The 26,832-nt window shown below is 38.1% G+C and overlaps 1 protein-coding gene across 2 annotated transcripts in view; it reads right to left on the reverse strand.

Annotated features, from left to right (window-relative positions):
- Window positions 1-26,832, reverse strand: part of GRIA4 (glutamate ionotropic receptor AMPA type subunit 4) — a 248,677-nt gene that overhangs the window by 31,724 nt on the left and 190,121 nt on the right. For both annotated transcript variants that reach the window (XM_075140077.1, XM_075140078.1), the window contains exons 10-13: window positions 24,617-24,823; window positions 17,466-17,836; window positions 15,922-16,120; window positions 10,576-10,823 (exon numbers count right to left, since the gene is read on the reverse strand). In XM_075140077.1, the coding sequence (XP_074996178.1) occupies window positions 10,576-10,823; window positions 15,922-16,120; window positions 17,466-17,836; window positions 24,617-24,823 (1,025 nt within the window). The remainder of the gene's footprint in view (window positions 1-10,575; window positions 10,824-15,921; window positions 16,121-17,465; window positions 17,837-24,616; window positions 24,824-26,832) is intronic.

Consider the following 26,832-nt stretch of genomic DNA (forward strand, 5'->3'; position numbering starts at 1 on the left):
GCAATGTTTGCATTTAGGCACCTGAAATTTGGGTGGTTTGACTTATCTAGAAAAACTCGAGATGAGTTTTTCTGTAGACTCAGAATTTTAAGATCCAAAATAGATCTGAACCACACAAATGACACAGCGTAAAATGCTATAAAAAGAATTTCCATACTGCTGTGTGCAAAATCAGGTGCCTACATCCATACCAAGGAAGCCAAAGGTCTCCTTCTAAATGTAAAATCCTCTCTTACGATAAACATGGTTGAAAACTTTGGCTGCACTAGATGGAACCATATAAGCAATAGATCGGAATGAGCCTAATGTGTAACCATGTACACAGAAAGCCTTTTCTGGAGGTAACAGATGGGCTGCCAGATGTTGGGGCTGCTCTCACCTGCAGGCCTTGGTCGTCGCTGTTGTTAGTAATAGAAGATGCAAGGGACCTGGATCTTCCTGTGCACAGATGCTATTCCTCCCCACCTGGGGGGGGGAGGAAAAAAAAAGCGCTCTGTCTTCTCTGGGTCCTGGAGGCAGATTATTCTTTTTACGTGTTCTTTTAGAGTAGAAAGAAATAACTGAGGTGTAACAATAAAATAGGTCTCTGTATCAGGTCAGGCTTGGACCACTTTCATCCAGTTCACTTTTGGCTTTAAAAAAGTGCAGGGGAAATTGTAGTTAAACTTTTACTACAGAAAACTGCCAATCCTGCCAAAAGCTGTTAAAAGCGAATCTCACTCAACAAAAGAACACACAGCATTGTTCAGCATCATGTGATTTGCTAAAAGATGTGGTTAAATAAGAGCTAAATCCTTCTTCAGCTTTGATTTAAGCTCTTACTCAGTGACTTAATTGGAATGGGAAGCAGAGGAAGGAAGGCAGAAAATGGGAGTAAAGCTTCTAGCTATAAAAATACAGAAAGACTTGAACAAAGTGTATCTAGAGGTAGTTGAGAAAAAAAGCAGTAGTTTTGACCCTACTTCCTACCAAACACATGGTAGACCAGTTCAGAGAAATAACTACTGATCAATCACAAGTCACCGTTTTATCACACAACCTTTTAAACTTTTGTTCAGCGAGATGCACATATGGCCATTTTTATCTGGAACCTGAGCACCTTGGGAACATCTTCCTGAGTGGGGTAATAGCTGCATTTTAGAGATGCCATGCCAAGATACACAGTAGCTGAAAAGATATATTAAAACTGCCCAGGGAGCTGGAGCTGGGTGTCAGTCCCAGGCCTCCTGAATCTTGTTTTGTGCTTTTTTTCATTGGCAACATTTTCACCTTTCGTTCTGGGATGTTCATTCCCTCCATAATGCCTACTCTGTTGCACAGTGTGCTGGTCTAAGATACTGTTCTCAGCTCAAAGAAACTCTACGAGAAAGAAAATGAACTTTTTTTCCTGCTTTTGGTTTGGGATTTCTCACAAGAGCCAAGGCTGCATACAGACTAAATGGCCATTTTGTGTCTCTCTGGAGCCCATCTAGTACTTACTGTCAATTGGAAGTGGGCAGTTTTGCAACTACCACACAGATTAATTGCAAAATGTTTTTCAGGTGCTGTTTGTTCCCCAAATGTCAGTTCCACAGAGAGGTATTGTTATGAGCTGCTGAGATGCCTTTCAGTGGCCTGTTCCTTTGCGTTAGTCTGCCTACAATTTACGTGGACAATTATTATCTTAGTGGGATAGGCCTTTTACTTGGCGGGAACTGTACCATCAACTTCAAAAGGTAGCTGGATTGTGCCCTTAATGAATACTCTGAAGCCTGGCAGTTTCCTGGGAACTGACACCTAAACAGTTGTAATGAAAAGAGAAGAGAGAAATAATAACGAGCTGCATTGTTAAAATATAATGGGCTGCATCTTGCCCTCTGCTGAGCTGCTTTATGAGGGATTGGGGAAATGGCAGGGAAAAGGGCAGCAGAAATTTATTTCTGAAGTGCCAAGAAGCAGAGTTTGTTCTTTGGAGGGTCTATAGATCGGAAACAATGACAACCCTTTTGTATGCCTGTGGCATGCTCTGGGGATTAACGCTCATCAAACCTTGGCAAACTTCCAGAAAGTCAGTTAAGACGTGTGCACAGCAATGGTATCAGTATTTTTGAGAGATTCTGGTCTTCACTGATAGTTTAGGGAAGTTCATTGGTTGTATTTAAAAATATGCCCCTTTTTACCTTGCGGAGAAGTGAACAGCCTGACAAATTTCATTTGGACAGATTTGATATTGTGAAAGTCCTACTCTGTTTGCGTTCAAATATTTCTGAAGCAGAAAAACAAAAAAAGAACTGTGTTTTTTTTTGATGCCTTGATTTCTTTCTGATTGTAGAAAACGAGCCTGTTATAAAACTTGTCCTGGTGCTGACTACCATGGACTGGTCCAAACAATCCGTCTATACAACTGAACAGAAATTTCACCTTTAGTAATCACTAAATATCAGAAGGACAAAGCTCTTGTATAAATATCTTGTAAAGAAGGAAAATAAAGAAAAAAAAAAAGCCTCATCATGCTGTTAAGCCAATGCTAAAGCTGAAGAGACAGAACGGTAGTTTCACCTTTTATACTGATTATAACGCTAATTTAAAAATACCTATTGCCATTGCAATGTTTAGACAAAAAATTACCTTTCTAGGCAATAGCTTTATTGCTGTTTACATGCTCTGTCCTTTCACTCCTGCTCAGAAGCACCTCGTTTCACAACTGTTCTCACTAAAATCCTGGGACCTTCCCTGGAGTAAGAAGCAGGATGATATTAGCAGAGAGGTGCCAGAATGTGACTGTGCAACCGAAATGGGAGCTGGGCTTCTTGGAAGAACTTTGCCTTCCATCAGTGGCTTCTAATGTCATTCGTAGTGTAGGAAAACAGAAGTGGCAACAGAATAAAATCCTGTGACTTTTGCTCTCTCCTCCAGACCACGGAGAGCTTTGTTCAATTATGAATGCCCCCCTGAAGTCTGAGGGTGAAAACTTCCTGCAAGTGGCAATGAAGAAATAGGCTCTGTGGAACAAGGTAGATCAGAGATGGCTCTTTGAAGTACTTGAAAGATATACTGATGTTGGTTTTTTTTGCCAGGACAGAGAAAATTCAGTGAGTGCAGCATAATGGACACTAATGGGTTGTTTTCTTCTAAAGACACAAATATCAGAAACTCTCTCAATAACAATGCTCTTCACTGCAAATTGGTGACTTAAATCAGGATTATTGAAATTTCCTGTCTCTATATGTAAAAATTGCAAGAAAGGGCAAAACTCCTCCAAGTAGAAGATTTTGCTTAAATACATTTGCTCGTACATCTTGCAATGGAGCTCATTAGCCATCATCAAATTTTCCTCTTTTCTTATTGCAGTCTTTTTGTATGGGGAAGACCCTTATCTTGATTAAAAATTATAAAATTAATCCAATAAGCATCACTGAGGAACAGAGAAAGCTGGAATTCTGATTTCTGTTCTCAAGGCTTTATTTTTACTTCTAAAACAGATATTCTGTTTTTAGGCAGAAATAATCCATGTAACCGAAACTAAGTATGCCTCCCAGGCTCAGCTGAAAGAACAACTTGCTAATACTCATTGCCAAGCTCTCTTTTCACTGATCTTCTTTTGACCCCTGACTTTTACATTCCTGGCTAAGCAGTGGCCCGCTTTCTGCCTTTTTACCTAGTAAATGTTATTTTTAGTTGACAGAAAACCCAACGAGCTCTGAAGGATCTGACCTACTTGAGAAATATCCAGGCTATAAGCTCTGACACTGAATGGGTAATGGGGTGGTAACTCAAGCCTTGTTATGCCTAAAGTGAAGGGAAGAACATTATGCAAAGTCATACAGTATGATCTACACCATCAGTCAAACAGGATAATGTTTACAATATGCATAAAATGTTACAGATAACATTCCAGTTTTCAAATAATTTTGTATCACAGAAAAAAATGTAAAATTGTAAAATTTTGGTAAGTGAAACTCCTGACTAAAATCCTGTTCTTGTAAATATCAACGGACCACCCCATAACTATGCAGGGATTTTTGTTTTCTGCACTGCCCTGTACTTTAAAAGAATAGAGGTTAAACTCAGTAATTTCACATCACTCATTTTTATCCTCAAACCTCCATTATTCACCAGTTGTCTCTATATCTTCTCTGCATCAACCATAAATACACCAGCTTCTAGCTCCTCCAGTGCTTTGCTGAAATGATTGCCTCTGTACATAACACACTGATTATGGGCAAGATCAGCCATCCTGATAGGAGAAGAGAAACGTGAAAAAAAATCGAACCTGCTTCCTCTGCATCTCTCCTCACCGTGAAGGTTGCTTGTCTTCAGAATGATCTGTGGAGGTCTTTGGATGCCAGTGTTGCCAGCTGGAGGACAGCTAGCCAGCAGATGAAATACCCATTCTTCTCTGAACTGCCAGACCAATGCTCAAAAGCACGTAGGGCACAGATCTCACCAGGGTGACCCAAGTGTACATTACCTTTGCCTATTTCTGTACCTTTCTAGAAACAGGAACACACCATTGAGTAAACAATGCAGCCCAGATGCATAGAAAGACCACATGCTAGAATAGCTACATCAATGATATCAGTTTAAAAAAAAAAAAATCTATGAAGTCCTTTGAAAACTGAACAATACAGGGTACACCGAAGAGCGGTCCAGGGAAATGCTTACTTTATGATACAACACAACTTTCACAAGGAAGCTTCACTCATGGGAAAATTCTATTTTTGTGAAGATTCATGGATTTCTACAGTACAAAACCTTTGAAAAAACGCTAGTGAAAGAACTCCTCTATAGTAAATGAATTTTGACTCTCTAAGTAATTTGGGTGGTCAGCTCAAACATTCTTTCCTAGTTTTCCGCTCACTCAGAGGGAATCTGTGAATATCATAGCCCTTTTTTGCCCACACAAATCCAATTTTATAGAAATCATAAGAAACCAGAGAATGCAAGAAGTTTTGGCGGAAAATTTTTTATCTATCCTTATAGGTGACCTCTGTGTAATGACTATGATTCTTTTCCCACAGAGCTTGGTGTTAATTATCAATTCACTGATCTACAAAACCAGGGTAAAAAGAGAACTGGGGTATATCTCAGCATAATGTATTAAGTTCACAATAAACAGCTTCGACAGTGAATGATGATCTGGGAATTCCTTCCACAATAAGCTCCTTATACTCTGGTCTCTAAAAACATCAAGGACAGAACTTGAGAAAAAGTTTAATGGTCTCATCAGAAGAAATTATACCATCAGATTTACCCTTATTTTCCCAAGCTTGTTTCAGGTCAATGAAAAACACATCCAAAAAAAAGAATAGGGAATATCCCGTTCTATCTAAGGTCTGCCAATATTTTGTATTAAAGTACATGCATTACCAAAATAAGTTTTCCTTCACCACTACATTTCTGACTAAGGGACCATACTGGATATATCCTTGAAAAGCAAAGGTAACATTGTCAGCTATAGTACTACATTGAAATGAAGCAATGGAAGAATGGCAATTTTAGAGATTTACTTTGGGAAAAAAAGGACTAGCTGAAGTCACTGAGATCAAGATGGTAGTTTATAAAGCCCATGCACAGAAAAACTCCCTTCACAACAGATCTTTACCTTATGCACATAAACTCACAGGTTTCGTCAAGAAAAAGTTCCCTCCACCACAGATCCCTCACTCCTCGGGTAAATCTCTTTCAGGTATTGCACAATTATATAAAACAAGAGAATCCGTAAGATGTTGACAGGGCACTGTTCGGATGCCTTTTGCACTTCAAGCACTCTCCAGGGCACTCCTCCCTTGCAAGGCATGGAAACTAAAACCATAGCTTCACTCACGGTGTACTTTGCACTTCATGCAAGTTGCTAGAATGATCAGAACATTACATCCACATCACCTGCTTCACTGATGCACTTCCCACATTTCCCACCTCATGTTAATACAAACACAGTAAAGAATAGGTAAAGGACTGGCCCTTAGCCGGTGTAAAGAGTCAATTCATGTCACCAGCTGTCACACTGCAAAGAACCAGCAGATATCACCATGTGGGCCTTTTCTCCTTCCTCCCCAGACCATAAACAATTCCTCCTAAAGTCAAACTGGAGTTACTTCTTTACTACATAAAAAGAACAGAGACTTGAATAATGAAATGTAGAATTCCAGATTCGTATCTATAAACATTAGCCGTAATTGCAATAGTGGGAACTTAATATAGCTCTTAATATAGGTTGGTGAACAGCCATCACCAGTCTCTAAAATACATCAACACATCTATTCACAACAGTTTTTTATTATTTGGCTAGATCTAATCCTGTCACTCGCATCCGGCTGGACTCAGAGTGTCTCACCAGACACTCATGATCTCAGCAGGTTTCACTCATCCACACTGCATACTGTCAGCTGCAGGACAGGACAGACAAATGTCCTTAGTTAAAGCAGTCACAGAAACAATTACGACAACTCCTCATTTTTTAGCTCAACCTGTCATTCACCTTTGCATCAAACAGCTTCAAGGTACAAAAACTAGAAAAAGCTTTTCGTGTACCTTTAAGACAATATTGCCCCTACTTCCTTTTTCATTACCTCTTAGAGTGGAGAACTCTTTCATGTTCATCGCTATTCAAACTTGTTTGTGATGCCTACATATCTAAGCCAGAAAAGCAGAGGCATGCAAGGCACAGGATTTGCATAGTACAGGATCTCCAGGTGCTGCCCTCTAGAAACACAGATTACTGCAAGGCAGACGAGCCAGGGGTGATCCACAATGGCCAGAAGTCTGGCCACAGGAACGTCTTCTAACGACAACACATTTACAAAGGCAGGTCTTGCTAAGCAGACAAGCAGCACTCTCTTAACCACCTTTGAAAATGCCACCGTTGAAGAAAAAAACTCATCGATTCACACTGATTACTACACAGTAGTTTTGGAAGGATACCTACCGTGGTAGGAGGAGGAAACAGAAAGGACAGCTGGATAGTGCCATGATAGAAACTCAATCTTTTTTGTGATGAGAGCCTTTGCCCTCAATCCCACGTTCCTTCTCAAATATGTCAGTCTTTTACAACATTATATAGAAATGAATATCACTGAAAAGGAAGGAAGGAAGGAGACACACATGATGTGTAACGTGGTACTGCCAGGTGGGCATAAAAGAAACACACATCAGGCATTTCCCATTCTCTTCCATCCAGTGATATGCATGAATCCTAATACTACACCAGCACTGAGAACAAATCATTCCAATTAGCCAATAGGTACTGGTTGAACACTGCAGGAGTGTAGCATGGAACCCAATAAGGAAGAGTTTCAAATTAAAATCCACTACCCTGCTCATGCGTAGGGTCATGAGCAACAGAGAGACCAGTCCCTGGATCGCTCTGACAGGTGGATTTCATCCGGATGAGTGAAGTGATGGGTATGTGCTCTGTAATGGACATGAGCCCGGTGATGTGATGGCAGGGAACCATCGCTAGTCCTATGCTACAGGAAGAAGTCTGATTTAGATTACCCCACTTCCTGTCAGCGTTAGATGTGTGAAAATACATGGTCTGGTTCTCCATACACTCACATCAATTTTATGCCGCTGTTACTACATTTTCAGTGAAAAAAATCCTGATTTATAATCATTGTAAGAAGGAGGAGGATTAAGACTAAAATATCTCTAGTGAAATAGGTGTTCAAAGAGTTTAGTGAATAATTTGCTATGAATAATTCATTTGAAAATATCGGTATTTTTCCCTAGTCCTGAACAGACCAAGAATAGAGTGTAAATGTTTAACATTTATATGCTACTTGCAATTATTTGTGAACTGCATCAAGTAATTTGTGGTCTACACATAACTCAACTAGGAAATTATGATCATTAAATAAAATACAGAATTTACAACTCCCATAGCAAATTATGTCTTTTGACTAATTTACGTAATGAGCTTAGCTAGTCTGCCCTTCATGGATTTCAAACTGCATGTTCAATATTTGCAATTATCTGTGCAGGCAGCAGTTACATAAGTCATCTGATCAGCAACAGAAACACTACCATGTGGCATGCAGTCAAAATAGCAAAACCAGCATATTTTACAGTCTCAAACAATTCAGAAAATACTGAAGCATGCAGTTAAAATTTACAGCTGAGTCTTTTCTGTTCAAAAGCACAGGGGTAGGAAGCTTTTCCCCTCTTCAGACATATATGGAAGAGGTGGTATGAATGTGAGGTGTTGCTTGGTCTTTATTTTTGTCCAGAACATAAGTGTGTTGCTTAATGTTTTTAACAGGTAAGCAGCACTGATGTGTCGCCTGAGGTGTGTCACTGGGGCTGGAGAGGGAATGGGGTGCAGCAGGAGAACAAGCAGCTTAGCACATGTGAAAGAAAGGCTCAGGAAAGGCAGGGACATGGACAGCCAGTCGAGACAGCTTGAAAGAAGATTTGGTCCGATTTTCCAGTTGGGTAGGTTTCCCTGTATTCCCCTTTTTGAAAAACAGTTGAAGGTAGGATGTGAAAAATTAAATACTGATCAAATCACCCTACTGATAGTTGCTGACCCCAGTTAGATCAAACTGTGGCCTCACTGAAACATATGGGAGCTTGGTCTTTAGCTGTGATGGAACCAGGATTTCACACTTGATCCTTGCCTTCAAGGTTGTGCTCTTCCTCTCTGTTCTTATTAAACTGTCTTACTAGGCCCTCTTCCTTCCAAGTTTAACTGCTTTATGTCTCGGCCCCATTACTCCTAGATATTTTTATCTAGCCAATTGAACAAACCTGAAATAAGCCCAAATTTGACACAAACCAACTTCCACTGGCTACTAGTGCTCATTACAACAGGCTTTCTCTTGGTGGTGTTAGATACTCTGCAGAAAAGAGTGAGAGGGACTAAAGAGCACCATAAAGCATGCTTAGAGCAAACAGCCACTGCTAGGATATATATATGACAGCAGCTAAAGTGATTCCTAAAAAGTTTGCCCTAGGTTTGGCACAATAAAGCACGACTGTCAGCAATGGGCGTTTCCTTACTACGGGAAAGCAGCTCCGCTAAACTGCAGTGCTGCCTACCACTTCTAGGTTGTCTGAAACACTGAGGAGATCGCAATCTATTAGAAATACAAAATAAAAAGTAAGTGCTTTGAAAATATGCCCAGATAATAGATCAGCCTCTCCTATTATCTGCCGCCTTCTACCTTTAACAACCCTGTGAGCTCTGGACATGTTTTTCTTTACAATTAATATTTTTATTGTCATAATTTTCCCTCTCTCACCTCCTTATGTTCTCTTACCACTTTATTCAGTGGTGAAGGTGATAGTTTTTTAAATGTGAGAGGTACTGAGAGGACCAAAAATTCATATTCAACCACTGAAATAACTGGCCTGATTTTCTCCTGCACATACAAATCTTCTTTTGCTGCAGATGGAAATGATTCTGATGATACTCCTATTCCCATCCGTGTAATACAGTTAAGGCTACTGAGGTTTGTGGTATTATGTGCAGATTAAATTGGTGAGTTAAGAGTGAGTCTAGTTATCTGCATAGTGGTAATGACGTGTCCTCCGTGGTCTCGGATGTAGACAGGTACCTCCTTAGCGATTTCCCGCACAGAACTATGGCTCCATCTGCACTTGCAACTCCTCTCTTCAACCCGCTTCGTCTCCTTGGAGAATCTATTTCATCAGAGCCTGTGGTAACCCCTTATCATGAGCACATGGGGGAAATTTGAGAAGTGGGGTGCTGGTGGCTCCGCGGGCCATTCCCTCTCCCCCAATCACATGCACCCTCTCACTGTAAGACTCCCTCAATCCACTAGTTGCTCTTTCGCTTTGAAGAAAATTGGCAGGTCTACCAGAGGAAAAAGGCGAGTTTTGTTTGCCTTAAACATTAAATACAACACAATGGTAAATACTGCCAATTTTAACACAGAACTAGTACCTTCACTTCTGTTGCCCTGACAATTTGAATGAAAAGCAAATGATGTTCTGCCCATGAATCAAAAACTCTCCTACTTGACTGAATGTGTCTGATACCTCGATAAAGAAAATACTGGTGAGTTTGAAGGCAGTACTGAAATGCATAATGCTAGAAACACAAACTTTTTTTTTTTTCTAAATAAGAAGGTGCTTTAAGTACTTTAATGAAGTTGCTTTAATGAAGGACTAATTGCCTCTAAGTAATGACATTTGAAAAAAGATGTTACAAGCAGCTTCTTATTCAGAAATTAGCAGCCAAGATAATAAACAAAACATAAAATGTAGGCATAGTATTGATGCAGATACTGATGCAGATAATGTAGGCATAATACTGCTATAAAGGGTTGAATTAGGTGAAAAAAGCTGATGAAATATAATAGCTGATGTTAATTCTATTGAGGCTGACTTCAAGTAGCTAGTGTTCAACCAGTTTGGTTTTTATATGGCCTTGAAAGATATGCCAACTATAGCTGCTAAATCCATATTGTAATTAGAAATGGTTACCTTTGTTGATCAAAAAAATATGAAATGGAAGAAAAGAAAAATAACATACCATGTTCACACACAAAACAAAAAGAGCTATATCAGGGACATCAGGGAAGGTGGAATACTATAACAACACATTTTATATTGTTATACTATTCCACCCACCTTAATGGAGAACCCTTCGGTGTGGCTACGCCATAGCCTTTCGAATCCAGATTTCCTCCCACTTTCATGGTGTCACATGGCTTTCGTTGCTCAATGTATTCATTCATGGTGGACTCCAGCAGGAAGGCAAATTTGCCCTTGGATTTGCGGACACGAGCTACTCCCTCTGCAGTAGTCCTAGTGAACACTGACGGCTCTGCTGATTTCATGTAGGTCCACATCTTTTCATACACTGCTATTTTTGATCTCTGGAGAAAATTAAAAAGAAGTTAGAACAAAAGAATGTTGCAACATTTCAGAATGGAACTGTTCAAAATAAAATCAATCATACTTCATATTTCAAACAACTGGGGTTGGGAAAATCATACTTGGATAAGGATTTTCTTTGAATTCCGTGATTATTTTAAAAGAAGCAAGAAATAACAATATCTATACTATAAAATCAAATCTTATTTTTAGGCCCAGTTAGCCTCTAGCAGTCACAATAAAATAACTGCAAAGCTAAGACCTGAATTTACCGTTAGATAAAGGCAGTTCACACAGTCAAAGTGTTGTAAAGTAATTAGGAAATTATATATGAAATAGATATCCACAATAAACCTGTATGGGAAAGAGAAACAACAAAATAAACTCCCCATGAATACTGAGCTGAGTCTTGAAGCATTTTTCAGCTCTAACACCCACTTCTTACACCATCAAAACCACAATAGCTTAAGTAAGATTTCTGTTTTCAACATTCAGAGTCCAGAATTCATTCAATTTACATTCAGAAAGGCTGCACAACATTTCAAGACATGGTTCACAACAAAAGACGGAAACAGCAAATTGGACCAAATATGCTATTAAAGGAAACAAAACGCCCTAAGCATTTGTCTCAAAGAAGTATTAGGTATGTTTTTAGAACCGCAGTATCAGTGGATTTATTTTAAAGACTGTGATCCTGCAAGTAATTGAGTAAGAAAGGTACTTGTTCAAAGAATGTGCAAGAATTTGCAGCTTAGAGTGCATTAGCTGGAAATTTTCCTGTCTGGGAATGCATGGTGTAACCACAAGTAAAGACTTAAGCAAAAATAAAACTTAATAAAAATAAAAACAAATAAGAATTTTCGTTGGAAGGAAGGAAGGAAGGAAGGAAGGAAGGAAGGAAGGAAGGAAGGAAGGAAGGAAGGAAATGCTATTAGTCTGAGAAGCTTCCTGTGGTCATTAGATTCATTCAACAATTCCTTTGCTTCCTATCGCAACAAGGGATACATACATGCAAACAAGCAGTGTGTCAGCTGAACACTATACAGTGTTTTTATTTAATAAGAGATGGCACTTGTCTTCTCTTATGCATGCTGCAAAAAGGACTTTTTAACCCGATGCTCAAGTCAGCTTTTATTTGAGTCAACAGGAGTTTCCAGCCAAGCAAGATTTAGTCTATGAGCCCATTCCTACACTGTGCTGAGCACTCCAGGAAAATATTCATTATTATAAAGCCCCAAAACAAAGGGCCTTAGAATATTTAAACAAATATCAAATCCTATAATCTAGGTATTATTTAAATTGACAATGGCTTTAAAAAGCCTGCAACTGAGCCTTTGTATAAGTAAGAGTAACTTCCCTGAAGCACTTCTTTTTACCAATTACTGCATGATTGGTCTAACTTGAAAGTGGCGTTTAACCAGAAATATTCAATAAAAATACCATATAACAGAACATGATAAATTATCCTTGCTTTTTTAGCTTGTCTGTATGCATAATTTTATCTTTCTGTCAAATATAATAAAATTTAAATTACCAACAGCTGGGCATGTCCATAATCACATCCTGCCTTGTCACCCTCTCTTTCCACTGTAGTCACAGCTACTTTTCATTTACATAATAGTGGCTAAGAGCAGAGCGTAAGCTAAGCCACCCATGTATTCTTTTTGCTTTACACTGATGTAATTTCAGGGACTTAAATTTACAGAAAGAAAAAAAAATGGAGGAGAGCAGTAATGAATCAGGCATCATTTCAAGAATAATTACTTGCCTTTGTCTGCCTTCACTTCCAATCATTTTTTACATCTTAGCATTCATATCATCAGATTCCTTATAAAGTAAACACCTAATAGGTCACTTTCTGTCAAAACTAAAAACACGCAACAGATAAAATAGCTCTATTAGTAAGAAGAAACAATGCCCTGTATCGATTGAAAAAGGTTGCATTTAAATCTATTTTTTAGGACCTAGTTTCCTTTGCCCATCAAGAGACAAAAAATATGGCAAGTCTAACAAGGCATCTGCTCTGTAAGAACATTTTCTTCTCCCAAGCTTTTATTGGTTAACATTCAACTTCTACATGTCAACCCAGCGTGAAAATTGAAGACTGAACCAACAGATATTCCTTGTTATCATATGACAAAATATTGCAGCTTTCCCCTGCAGTCAGCCAAGCTAGGATAATTTTCATTTAGGGATTTTCTGAGTAGGACTCCTAAAACTAAGTTCTTTTCCTCTTGAGCAAGCTGCTCGGAAAACGCAACTCTCACTGTGTCCAAAACAGGAAATAAGTAAATAGCTAATAGTATCAAAGTCGTCTTTTTCTTTATGTTGGCTTTAAAATGACTTTTCCCTTTTTTGTTTTCAATCTGGACTCAAAGCAGACTGAATGGATCTTCAGAGTTTCTGACATTTTGATCAGAAATGATCAAATGATGAGAAAATGTCCTGAAGGCTCATCTTCAGCCAGAGAGTAATCACTGACAGAAAAGTTACACATGACTTTAATCCCAAAACTGATGATGTTTGCTTCCAGCCACAGGAAATGTTAGACTTGGGAAACAAGCCTTCTCCTACTATTGTTTCAGGCTAGGCCTTGATTTATGATTATGCAAACAGTGTTTGTGCAAATATTGTCTGTCAATGATATTTTATCTTTGTCTCTGTTTTGTGAAAAATATTTTTAGAGTATCATTAACAATCACTATACTGTTGCAGAGATTAGAAATCATTTGATAACAGGGCCTCAATTATACCATTTTTAAAAAAGTGATCAACACAGTCTAAATCTTGATAAAGCTTCAAATTTTGCATATGCAACTATATTTAGTATTTGTAGTTACTTTTAATGTTTCCCTTTGTATTTTGAAATAAAGGAAAAAAATATAAAGAGAACATTGATTTTCCTTCTTTTTCTCTTAACCCTTTAAGATTAAAGTGGAAGAATGGCTGTCATTATAGATGGAGAAAGAATCTTCTCTTTAAGGAGAGATCTTGCATGAAATACTGATTCAAACAAAAAAGTATCTGTGTTTACAGGATGATGTAAAAGAATCATGACATTTTTGTGACCAAGACTGTTTTTATGTCAAAATACCTGAACTCCTTACTTCAAACAAATAGCTTGTAAGAGTGTTTTGAAACTCTTAAGAAAACAACTCCATTCCTTCGTTCTTTACTGTTTCCTTGGGAATTAATTTTTGCATCATCATCTAAAAAATATTGCAAGCACTGGATACTCTTGAAAATGCAACAAGTTAATAAATCCAAAGTTAAATAAACCTGCCTGGTCCTCAGCATCATGTTTTTAACTATCATCACAGCTTCGTTCTAGTTGAAAGAACTATTCGTATGCATATATTGTCGTTACCACCTCAGCGTGTGATGGACTGAAACTGGAATTCCCAGAGTTAAATACCTAACTTTCCACAAATTGAGCTAAAGAAGAATCTATGGGTTAAGCATAGATGAATATAAATAATGAGTACTCTTTTCAAGAAAATAGGAAATTTGGCCATCTCAGGATCAAAATATTTCAATGCTCAGACAAGCCTCCTATATCTTAATGCCACCATTTTTGTCGACATCTGATGTGAAATCAGGGCTTCTGGGGACCACAAGATGAGTTTCTACCACTTGGGGTAAAACATAAGGCTCCCAGAGAGCATCTGTAGTGTCAGATTCAGGTGTATACCAACACCCTGGATATACAAGAAGGCAGGTGTAGTTAGAAACCTGTCACCAAACCGTATCCATTAAAAAATGAGGTACCAAGCACCCTAGCCATTTCAGTGAGATCCCTCTAGAGTTGATGCAGAGAGGAAGATACTTTAAAGAGTGATTTATTTCAACATAACACACTCGTCCCGTACAGGATGCGTAGGGGTGCTTTTCATTCTCCAGTGTCTACAGAAGAAATCTGTAGATTTGGACAGCTTCGTTATGTGAAGGCTAAACCACTGTGTGTTGGTTAAGTGCCATTTATATCTTATAAGCCATCATCTTTTTACAGCTAATAGAAAATATTTGCAAGTTCTTCTTTGGGGATATCTCTTGCAATAAAAAGGTTATTTCACTACAGACCTTTTGGGGGACACTCAGCATCTGCCCTTGAATTGATACTGTCTATAGTTCACAAATCCCATCCATAATTTTGTTAATGATTCACTCAGTTCAGTTTGGCCAAACTGAAAACAGTCAAGGTGCATGGGAGTACCTACCACAGAACAGTCCCCTTTCAACTGGATAATAAGAAAAAATTATCACTCCATCTTCCTTTCTTCTAAAAATGCCTTAAGCGGCACCTTTGAGATAAATAATACCATGTATTTTCCAAGGAAGGATTACTGGCTCACAGCATTTATTCAGAGCCATGTTCAAACACTAAACTCACACACGTTCAGTCAGCTAGGCTTAACTTTCATCTGCTAAAGACATGAAATAAAGCAGGAGGGACTGTTTATTTTGTATTCCTTGTGATGTCCAGGCTCTCTGTTTTCCAGCTGGCAAACGATGAGGATTACATACCAACCACACTAACACAGGAAAGCAAATGAAAATGTAGTAATCAATGCAGACAGCACAGACGTATGAATGCCTATTTAGGCTGTTTCCTAATGCTCCAACCACATCCCCCTGAGATATATTTTCTCTTTATTATTCATCTGAAAGTCAGCAAATTAAAAAATGCATTTCCTGCCCACCACCCAAGACCCTAAAGCAAAATGCACACAGCCAAATCCATAAGTAGAAACAAAACCTGCAAGACTCCATGTTATCATCATAGGCTTTCAATGCTGCACATCATTTCAGTACTGTAGCTTCAGATGAATCAATAGTGCAATGCTGCTTTAATTATCACTGGCTTCAGTATCCCTCGGGGAACCTCTTTTGCCCAATGTGACAGGATCAATAAGTTTTCCACAAATTAAAACAACTGAAAACTCCAACAAATGGTGTTGTGGGAGTAAAAATGTAGCTAAAGTATTGCAGGAGTTATAAACTATATTACATATAATTGCAAAGTAACATTATTTCACCCTTCCAAGCATCTTACAAAAGCAGTCGGTAGGGAGAGCTGCTCTAATGGACATGCCAACTTACTCTGAAGAACTCTTTGGTTGACCCTGAGTCCAGTGTCCCATAAGCAATTTCGGTTTGTTTGGCAAGGTCTTCTGCACTTTCTATGGGCGAGACCATTCGCTCAACAGTCAAGAAAGCAGCGAGGTTAGCAGTGTAGGATGAAATAATGATGAGCGTGAAGAACCACCAGACACCTCCAACAATGCGACCTGAGAGGGATCTAAACATGAACAAGATAATGCACATTTTCCTGTCTCTTAAGCCACGAAGAAAGAGAGAGAAAGAGAGAAGGCACCACTATTGCTGAACATGTATCATTAAGTAACAATCAATGGGAGGGAGATCATTTGCATTTTAAATACTAATAAATGCCTTTTCTCTTGAATCTTAATGCCTACAGTACAGACTCCACTGTATTAATAAGTATCATGCACATACAGAAGTTTGAATTCTCTTGAACAGTAATCCCAGTGTTCTTATTTTTTCAGGAAATGCCTAACATAGTAAAAATTTTGTCAAAAATACTGGATAGGTAATCTCTTTTTGAAGACAAAAGTAAAGCATGGTAGCTGCAAATCAGTAGCTTTCTCTGTTTCCTCCTAAAAAAAAAGACACAAAAGGCTTTGCACATGGATTATATTGGCTCTAGGATTAAAATGTTCCTGTCACCCAAACTTATCAAACATTCTACGAGCTAATGCAATCATTTGAACTTTCACATTTTTCTTATTTAACAAGCAAGCATTTTGTGGTTACAGAGATACTGATGTTAAGTGAAGAATAATATTTTCCATTTTAATACCTGTAATTTGATGAGAAGGCTGTTGAGGAGTAATGTACATCCAGTCTTAATCAGTAGCAATTTTATTGCTAACTTCAATAATAGCAGAGTTAGGCCAATGCTGAACACTCTCAAAATCTCACTGTTAATGGCTAAAATGAAGCACTCAAGTTTGAAAGACTGGGTCGTAATGTTTAATTAAGAAGTTGTAGTTACTGCACACTAAAGTTCCAGAACATCTTAAGAGGCTGAGAAATTCAGGACTGGGATCATATATTACATCTGAGGCACCCACTCTGTAAGGCACAGCTTAGCCATGCAGCGTGGCTTCTCAGAAACAGATGGTCAAATATTCTCCCTCTCATAGATGGCGACGTTCTGGAAGCAGTGCTGTAGAACTTGATAGGGAACAGAAATGGGACATTCATTCATGCAAGGCAAATATTCAGCACAATAGTGTGCATTTCATAATCGTAATACAATGGAACTAATTTAGCAACAACACAGTTCCTCTGAAGTCAACTCAGTGGAATTGCCCCTGGGTGTACCTGCTGTTTCTGAGAGCTGTTTGTGGTTTATGCACATTGACATACGTAAAATAATAGTAATGACTGAAATTCAAAGCAGATTCTCTGTTGCCCTTATCATAGCTATTGAAAAAGAAAAAAATGAAAAGGCTTCCTAAAGAATGAACTTCAAAATACTGCCAGGAAAATAAACAAAGGAAGATTTTATGCTTCAGTGTGGGAGATAAAATGCAAATGTAAAAAGATTCGACACAAACCTTGGGGAAATATCACATCCTTGTTGCATAAAGGCACCCAGGGAAAACCAGAGGCTGTTGAATATGCCAAACTCATTGGGAGGCTGGTCACTGGGTCCTTCTTTCCCATCCTCTGGTTCTTCTGTGTGCCACTCATATGGGCTAAACCTGCTAACTAGGAACAGGACCACACTGACACCAATGTAGGCAAAGACTATGCACATCCAGATCTCATACGCCAAAGGGTCCAAGAAGGAAAACACTCCTGGTTTAGATTTCTGGGGCTTTTTGATCATAATGGATATCCCCAAACTCATAAAAGGCTTAGAAAAATCAATGACCTCTTCTCGTACCAAAGTGATGGTCAGAGGCGCAACAGCAATCTCTGCTTTCTATAAAGAAAAAAGAAATATAGATGTATAGATTAATCGGAGTTGGCTTACACACTCAGCTAAGCAGCTAATTCCAAAGGTAAGTCATTAACATCAGGACACTGTGGCTTAAATGTTCTTTATACCATCTTTCTGTTTCTTTCTATCACAGTCTGTATTTACCCAATATTCTTTTAGTAAAACATACATATTGCAGGTTTTTATTTTACAGAATTATAGAAATACTTAATTTTCCTGCTAAGGAGAAGACTCTTAAGTCTTATAGAGGTGGGCAGCAGTGTAGGTAGATCATTTTAGGTATTAATTTAGATTTAAAGTAAAGGAATTCAACAAAAATGAAAAATGAGAATGACCCTATTGTCACTGAAGGTACAGAGATTTTTTTATAAGATCCCAGAAACAGTCATTTATTATCATATTTTCATAAGATACAATCATTCTTCGAGGGAAGCCGGCTCATAGACTCAAGGAAGTTCCAAATAGCACGAAGCACCAAAGGTGATTAACTATTGCTGTGATGCCACAAAACTGCAGGCAGTTGTCTTGTGGGAAAGATAGTTCAATAAGAAGGAATCGGATTTTAAACACTGCAAAAAGGCAAGTATACAGAAAACAGCTGTGCAAAATCATGCAATAAAAAGATAAAAAGTGTGCTGAATCCATTCCCATTAGAGACAGGAATAATGTTTAATATGTTTCTCTAATACATTTTTAGAATGATGCCAGTCTTGAATGAATCGTTATTGATGATGATGGTGATTACGGCTGCTAACAATAATGTTTGCATGAACTATAAGGTATTGTAGCTTGCTAATGGGTCATTTCTGTCATTAGAGACTCGACATTACATTAAGGTTTGCTCCTTGCCTTGTTTACCTTGCCTTGTACGCCAACACTGTCATTACAGCAGTACTTAAGATAGGAATTGTAAGAGTAACTGGGACAGAAGATGCACCGGAGGGAGAAGAACAGATGCAGAAACTGCTGAAACCCTTCTCCTGTTCATCATCGTGGTGCTGTACCTAGGTGGATTCCCAGAGCAGAGCCCGTGCTCTGTGACCAGCCTGCACTTCTATACAGCTTATGGACTACGGAGGGTAACTGAGCACATTTTGAGAACACCTGGTGTTGGCTGCAAATAAGGTAGACTCACAACCTGCCTTCTGCCGTGGCATTACTTTGCTTCTGGCCTCAATAGATGAGATAATCGGCCCGTATTTACCCCAACTCAGGCCCAGTCATCTTCACTGGCACAATTCATAAATCTCCATAATAGAACTGTTGTAATTTTGTTTTCTAAATACTTAGTTGGCTCAAATTCATCTTATGGGGTAGCATCTTCAGATATAGTACATAACCCATAGTTTAGCAAAGCATTTAAGCATGTTTGCCTTTTAGGATGTTCTTAAGCACATTCACGCTTAGTAAAATATACAAGGATATATTTAAATCCCATCAATTTCAATGAGATTAAAACATACTGAAAACTAAGGATGTGCTTAAATAGTTTAATCCAAGTGTTACATAAATAGCCTGTGTGATAAGGAAAAAAAAAAATTGAAATGTAGACTTTTTTGTCATCTCACAACTTGGAAACAGATAAATGCATTTAAAATAATGTTTTTGTTATTTTATACACTAGGTTATAGTGAGCTATAAATATTTTATGGAATTTAATGTAAAACTAATTTCATGTAGTTAAAATTTAAACCTGTTTTGGTAGCTGTATAATTTTGAATAATTCAAAAGAACTGACTCATTTCGGTGCAATGGTCCAAAAACGCAAATTTGTATTAAAATTGCTATATATTAATCATCAGATTATATCTGTCATTCTGAAATAATTATGATGCAAACACTTATCATCATAATTTTATGTAAAGATATTATAGTATAAGCAACACAATTAAAATCATAATTTTGCAAGTGTATCAGACATTATGTCTGGTGCTAATGTCTTGGGTAAACATTATGATAACGGTGCTAATTCTCTGAATTTTAATGTCAATTTAGTAATACAAGGCATTTTTAAAAATTTGGCTTCTTGAAGTCTTGTGATTACATAAGTCTGACAGAAATAGATATTTTATGAAGATAGGTATGATATGAAGAAAAATAACATGTCTAAAATATATTTTTAAATATCCTGAAAATTGTAAAGTAAATTTGGTTTCTGTAGTCTAAGGATTGTAGGATGGTTTGGGCTGCTGGCATTGCTGCATATCTTTGTATTTCATCTCACTCTGAATTCCTTTTTTCTAGAAGGATGGTTTCCTTCCTTAGAGTCTGTGTCTTTTATACTCCTAAATTTCAGCTACTGTGAACGCCTAATGTGGAGTCCTTGAAACGAATTAACCGAAAGACTCAGGGAAACTATGATCTGTTACTGCTAATCTTCTCTGTATTTGTCACATAGTGGTATCTTCCTCAACATGGTGTAAATGATAGACCTGGTCATTGGTCTTCAAAAGTGTTGGCTAACACTTCATTTTTTGTGTCTGCAGATTGCTGCTGGGATTAAAAGAAGGTTCCATGAAGGTTGTTAGTTTTTACGATGTGAGGTGGCAAAGTGACAGCACCATTTTAGTGTGAATTGTGGAGATTTTAAAGACCTAATTGGCACACTGCATATTGTATGTGAAACACTGGGTAAGATTAATCTTGCCAAATTTAAATGCTCACAGAGTACATGCAGAACTCGAACTACATCAGAACTAGCTGCCTACACTACTTTAAGGAGTCAAAGAGGGGAAATAGGAACTTTTCCCATTTCATTACAATAGTGATCTAATGTCAGATGATTCATAATGTGGATAAACCCATTTCATGCCAATGAATGTAAAGGGACAGTACACAGATAGCTCACAATTAGATGCCAAATAATTGGAAAAAGTGCAGCCTCCCCAATCTGATCGTATTATTTATTATTTTTGTAAGACTACTATGTGCCACATTAAGGCCTACATAACTCTTCGTTGTTGAAAGCTAAATAATGACAATAGCTGTGCATTATAATCATCAGCGTTTGTGCTTTGCCCAGTTAATGTACACCATATAATTATGGATTTAAATGATTAACAATATAACAATGGTGCAAACAATTCATGATTTTGTTGCCAGTGAAATCAGTTTTGACAAAGGCTAATGATACTTCACACTTGAAGCAACTGCATCTGTAACAGCATTTCAATCAAGGCTGAACCACCACCAAGTACAGATGGATTCTGTATCCTTCCAATATTATACAATGGGACAAGATTAAGTCTGATGGTAAGAGACTTTTACTTTTCCAGAATATATTATTAAAACCTTGGGAAAAAAATCTACGCTTGGTACAAATTGTATGAAGGTGGTAAAGCTATCTGAGAAAAATCACGCAGTAAGTGATTTCAACTTCAGAAACTCATGGCTTCTCAGATTTTAAATAGAAATGAGTTGTGACCTTTTGTATTAAGCAGTGAAAGAATAGTATTCTGTGTCAGGAGAACGAATATTTAATTGGGGCTGACTGTTAGTGCATTTGGAAACACCTGTTACATGTGCTTAATGGTATTTCATCCCCAGCCAGCATTTCTTCTGTGAGGTTGATATCAAGAGTTATAGAGCCCCACATGGACTACTGCAGGCATTCGGATAGATCAGGGACAAATGACCAAGATTTCCTGGTAGTTTTTAATAGAGTGTTAAAAACAAAACAGGAAAATAAATATCCCCCACTCTAGACTGACCTTCTGTACAGTCATAGCAAAACTGTACAACACAGCACTTTATACATTGGGACATGATGGACACGGGACATGATGGAAAAATCAACTACAGAGTTTAGGTGACAACCAAGCTGCTCTGCAGTATCTGAAGGTGTCCAGCTACCGGAATGACCAGCAGTGCATATGGGTCTCAAGGGAACACGGGATAAAATTGGCACGTGTCTACTCTCAGTAACATGGATAGGGCTAAGTGGCATTGGGGTATGGTGTAAAGAGCAGGAGAGGAGGGGAGCCTTTCGCGTGGCACACAAAAGGATCAATCTCACTGGCTAGCACAAAACTAACTGTTAATCCTTTAACGTGGTTGGGAATTAGAAGCTGTAAAATGTTTCCCAAATAGATCTTCTTGTTAACTTGCTAATTCAGTTGCAAATTCTGTCCCAATCCTGGCTGCATACAAAAAGCCTTGCTTGAAGCATAGCCAGTCACTCAGAGTACTTGTGTTTATGATCTGGGGATCTACCAGAGAAGATGAACATCCTCTTATAGCACAGCTTTGCAGGAAAGTCTCTGCCTGACTGATTTTTCTGCTTTCTCTATATGGAATAGGCCAGGGAACCTGATGTTCTGTAAATCATCTGGCAAGGACTCAAGGAAGTTGCAGGGAGGATGCTCTTCATCGATTCGCTATGGAAATCTTAAGCAGCTAACTTTTATAAGTTAACAGGAAAAACGATTTCCTTTAAAGCTACACCTGTAAACATACATTAAACATGCTTGGAGTAGCTCTTGGCCTTAAGGCCAGCTGGCACAGGACAGTCTGTGTCACTACCATGAAAGTTATTTAACCTCTAAACCAGAAAGGCTGCATTCAAGCTGCTTATAGGGAATGGTCTCTCCCCCATGCTGGTGTCCAGCTGGGCTCCGAAATTGTTTTGGAGAGTAATTATGGGCCAAAAATATAGAAGGGACCATTGTTGCAATTTAAGTTAGGCAAGCAAGTTCCAGTGCCGAGGGACATTCCCTGGTACCACTGATGTACTGGGATAGATACAGTCTAAGGGAGCCTTCAGACAATTCAGCAAATATACCAGGCAACAGCAGACTTCTGTTAGTTCTTTCAATAAAAAAGCACCTCCAAGAGCTTTGCTGTGGCTCATTCCCAGAGCTCAATTCCAGAATCACATCAGACTGCAGCATTCCTAAATGGATAGTTGTGCAGGAGCTTTTAAACTTGGTCATCAAACCTTTAAAGAGCCTTCACCTCATTCTTTCTGATTACAAAAAATGAAGTGTTAATCATGTATTCTGGGACGTCCTCTTCATGCAGGTGATTTGCCACACGTTCCTTATGCCTGTGAGTTTTGTTGCTTTCAGCTATGTTAACAGCAGCAGGTCACATTCCAGTTCCGACATGAACCTCTGTGTGAGCTTCCTAATGGCACTTTGTATTTCAGTCTAGCACTAGGGAAGTTTGGGTTTGATGAGATAAATTTTTCAAGATAAATAAATGGAAAAAAAAACCCAAACTGAAAATTAAAGTGTAATTTCAAGTTTCCTCTATAATTTTCAACTAGGTGATAGGCCACTGAAACTCTGCTATTAAAACTCTGTATCTGGGCAAGGGAATTTTCTCACAATATGTAAAATTTCTCAGATGTTTTAAAAAACCTACTGGTGTAAAACAATGCATAGCCATTGACATCCATGCGATGGCTATTGCGATTAAACGCCAGACAAGGAGTCGCCTCCATTTTGATAAAACAAGTCTGAAATAACCTTGACTTTTAAAATCCTGAGAGTTGAGCTGCTTCCAAGCCACTAAAGTGGATATACATACTTGGTGATCATTCAGCTTTTCCACTCTTTAAAGACACAAGTGAGGTTGGTTCCTCCAAGAACTTCCAAGAAGTAACATACAGAGTTTTATGAGGCTGGTATAACCTTCCCATTCCCATGTGGAGGGGAAATCAACAAAACTCTGGGGCACCATTTCCCACACTCCTACAGCACACAGTCTATTCCATGTTGAGGAGTCCCTTGAACTGATGAGAAGACTTTGACAAAATTTATCAGCTATACTTAGCTGACAGAAGGGAACAGAAATGGAGCTGCAAGAAAAGCCACTAGGCTTTTGCCACACATGGCCCTAACTGTCACTGGAATTGTGGAAACTGCAACTGTGGATGGACCAACCCATATGCAGTAGGTTTTTATAGGGAGGTTGAGGCATGTTATGAGTTCATTGGCGGAAATGTTCTCACCTGAATAGTTTTAGGATTTTTTTTTTATTCCATCACTGAAATGAAAAGTTTCTCTAAGAATTCTGATCTGTTCTCAGTGCAGGTATTAGCAACTGCAGTCATCAGCAAGCACAGCTCTGAGTTTTGCTACTTTTGGTAACACCAGATACCTTAAATATTTCTTTGGGTTTCTTGGAACTATCTTCATTACCACTTCATATGTCAACAGAACTGTTAACTGTTATGCTATTCTGAAGAATCCTTCTCCAGATCACTGTACAACATAATGCTCTTACTTGCTGAACTTACCAGGTTTGCTCTTAAGTTGTATTATTGATGTTCATCTTAAAAGTCTGCCTTAATTTCTGAATTGCCTAATTGTGTACTCGTCTGTAGTGGTTTGTTATATATGCTTAATATATGATGGTGGATTCTCCATTTCTCAAACTAGACCAAGAGTCCTATCTTTTTTAAAAGATCTCTCCCCCATTCCATGAAAATGAATAAATGAGGAGTGATATTCTTCCCAACTAAGTTTTACAATGTATCAGGAATAGATGCTCTCTAACATTAGTTCTAACATTAATGAATTTTTAAGGGATGTGCAAACTATGGATGTTCTAATGTTACAAGCTGCTAGTTGAATAAATAGTAGAATTTGCATGAAACTATTTGATTTTCTCTTGAAAATAAATGAAAGCATAGAGATCTGAAACAGAATTCTGTTTCTTTTCTGTGACCCCAAGGTTAAATAAAATGCACATATACTTCCTATTTTATGACTAATACTATGATAAATTAAATCCTGCTTCAAAAATTGGTATGCTTACCCCATAAACAAGTTCTCCCACCATCCCATTCCAGATTTTTGTCTCTGGATCCCTTGCTCCATATTTTCCATCAGGAACAATGGCAATTTTGTACTTGATACCAATATGTTTTGCAATTTCTGACGCCAGATCTACACAGTATCCTTCAAACTTGTCATTCCCTTCAAACGTATCATGGTTTTTCTTGAACATAACATATGGGGCTTCCTATAATGAAAGAAGTAGAACTGTAAAGGAGAAGTATACAGAATATACTCTGAAAAGTAACATCTTCTGACTGAACAACACACATTTTATCAAAAGTTCATGGATAGTATTAACACATTTAAATTAAAATGCATGAACAGAAATCCTTCTGGAAAGGTATACTATTTACACTGTAATGTGGCTTATACATTTCACAACATTTATCAACTTTACAAATTATAAACACAAAAACTATCCAAGAATGCATATAAATTTTACTTTGTTTTAAATGAAAGACCTTAGTGCAGTATATGCTAAATTTAAAGCGTGAACAGAGGTCAAACCTATACAATGCAAATGACTGTGGGATAATGCAAGGTATAATTTACTTTTGACTTCAGTAAGTAAGCAGATCCTCTAACGTAGTGTGGTTACTATCTATGTAATGTGAGATGCACAGCCTGAATGATTTGCTTTCTTGCGGTTTAGACTGCATAGTTACTAAGAGGCTACATACATTTTAGTGAGAACAGAGAAATACTTTCCCGAGGAAACACATCTCTTCCCCTTTGAATAAAGGGGAAAGATTCTGCAAGGTCTTTTAGGATGAATCTAAGCAATATGCATTGACAAGAATGGTATTAAGCTGGCACTGACTTTACCTGCTGCATGAAAAAGAAGTACCAAAATATTTTTGGTTGGTGAGTGCCATTGAAAACAAGTAAAACCTGTCTCGAAAAGTGGATCTTACATTCCCTGTGTAACCATACTATCACAATAGTGAACATTATGTGATTGGAGAATCAAGATCACATTGGAAAAACAAGGTCACATTTTTCTTTTTTGCTCCGTGGGGATTCAGACTTTAGCAATCGCTATGTAACACTACACTTTCTGGTGGTATTTAAAATTACTTTACATAATTCATATTCATAGCCAGTTCCAGATAAAATACTTGCCACTAATGTCACCCTTTGTTTGAATTTACATCACAAAATACTGGCAATTTAAGTTTTCTCTGTGCTGGCGAATGTTGGTTTTTTTGACACTAACCTTGGTAGTACTCTTCCCTATTCACATCTTTCCTACATACATAAATAGTACAAAAATAAAGTAAAGGTAAACGTGTAGTCTGAGAATGTCTGCTTCATTGAAACTGCATCAACATCAGCTGTAAGCAATAACTTTGTAACCTCTATTAGGCGTTTAACAATGGAGGATACATGGCATTACATGAGCAATAGGCGGACTGAATAAACCAATTCCAAAATTTTTCAGTGTGTCAGGTAAATTTTTCCTTTCAGATACCAATATGTAGCTCCTATTAGCAGGGTATGGATCCACCCAAGATAAGAACTTGATAGGCAAGTCTGAACAGTATCTTTAATTTACTATTACAAGATGAAAAGGCAGAGAAATAGAAAAGAGAGAAATTATATGTGGGAGGCACTATTCCCTTTACTTATGTAAGTTTACTCCCTGTGGTAACTCTGCCCAAGTCCCACCTTCGTATAAGGATGGCAGAACAAAGCTTTGTGTAATGTGAGTGGAGAAAGTTGTGTCGTTTTTTTACTTCAATGTGAGAAAAAGGTCCCAGATGATTAAATTCAACACAGTTTGGGAATGAGGAAGTGCTAGTGTTTCCTTAAAGACAGAATCAGTTCCTAAGTATTGCAGGAATGTCTCACTCTCAGGTGTATTCCCAGAACAGCTTTCCTCCCATCATCTCCTTATGTTGTTCTCTGCTATGGACATGCCTCTTTGGGCCACAATCCCTTAGCAGTAATTCAGTGTTGGAGGTCATTGATGCGTTGTGGCCATTACTTCAGCTAAGGAACCACACAGCATAGAAAAGTGTCCACAATGATCATTTCCAAAGTCAAACTCTGTCTGGGTATCTGTTTCCCTGACCTATATATGAGTATAAATGCCCAGAGAAATTTGAGGTTGACAACAGCAGATTGTTGTGTTTCTTGAGCACATATTTACGACCACTGCATGGCTAAGGATTGCCAAGGACTTCTAAAACT

Source organism: Calonectris borealis, chromosome 1 (assembly GCF_964195595.1).
Source record: "Calonectris borealis chromosome 1, bCalBor7.hap1.2, whole genome shotgun sequence".
NCBI classification, from domain to species: Eukaryota; Metazoa; Chordata; class Aves; order Procellariiformes; family Procellariidae; genus Calonectris; species Calonectris borealis.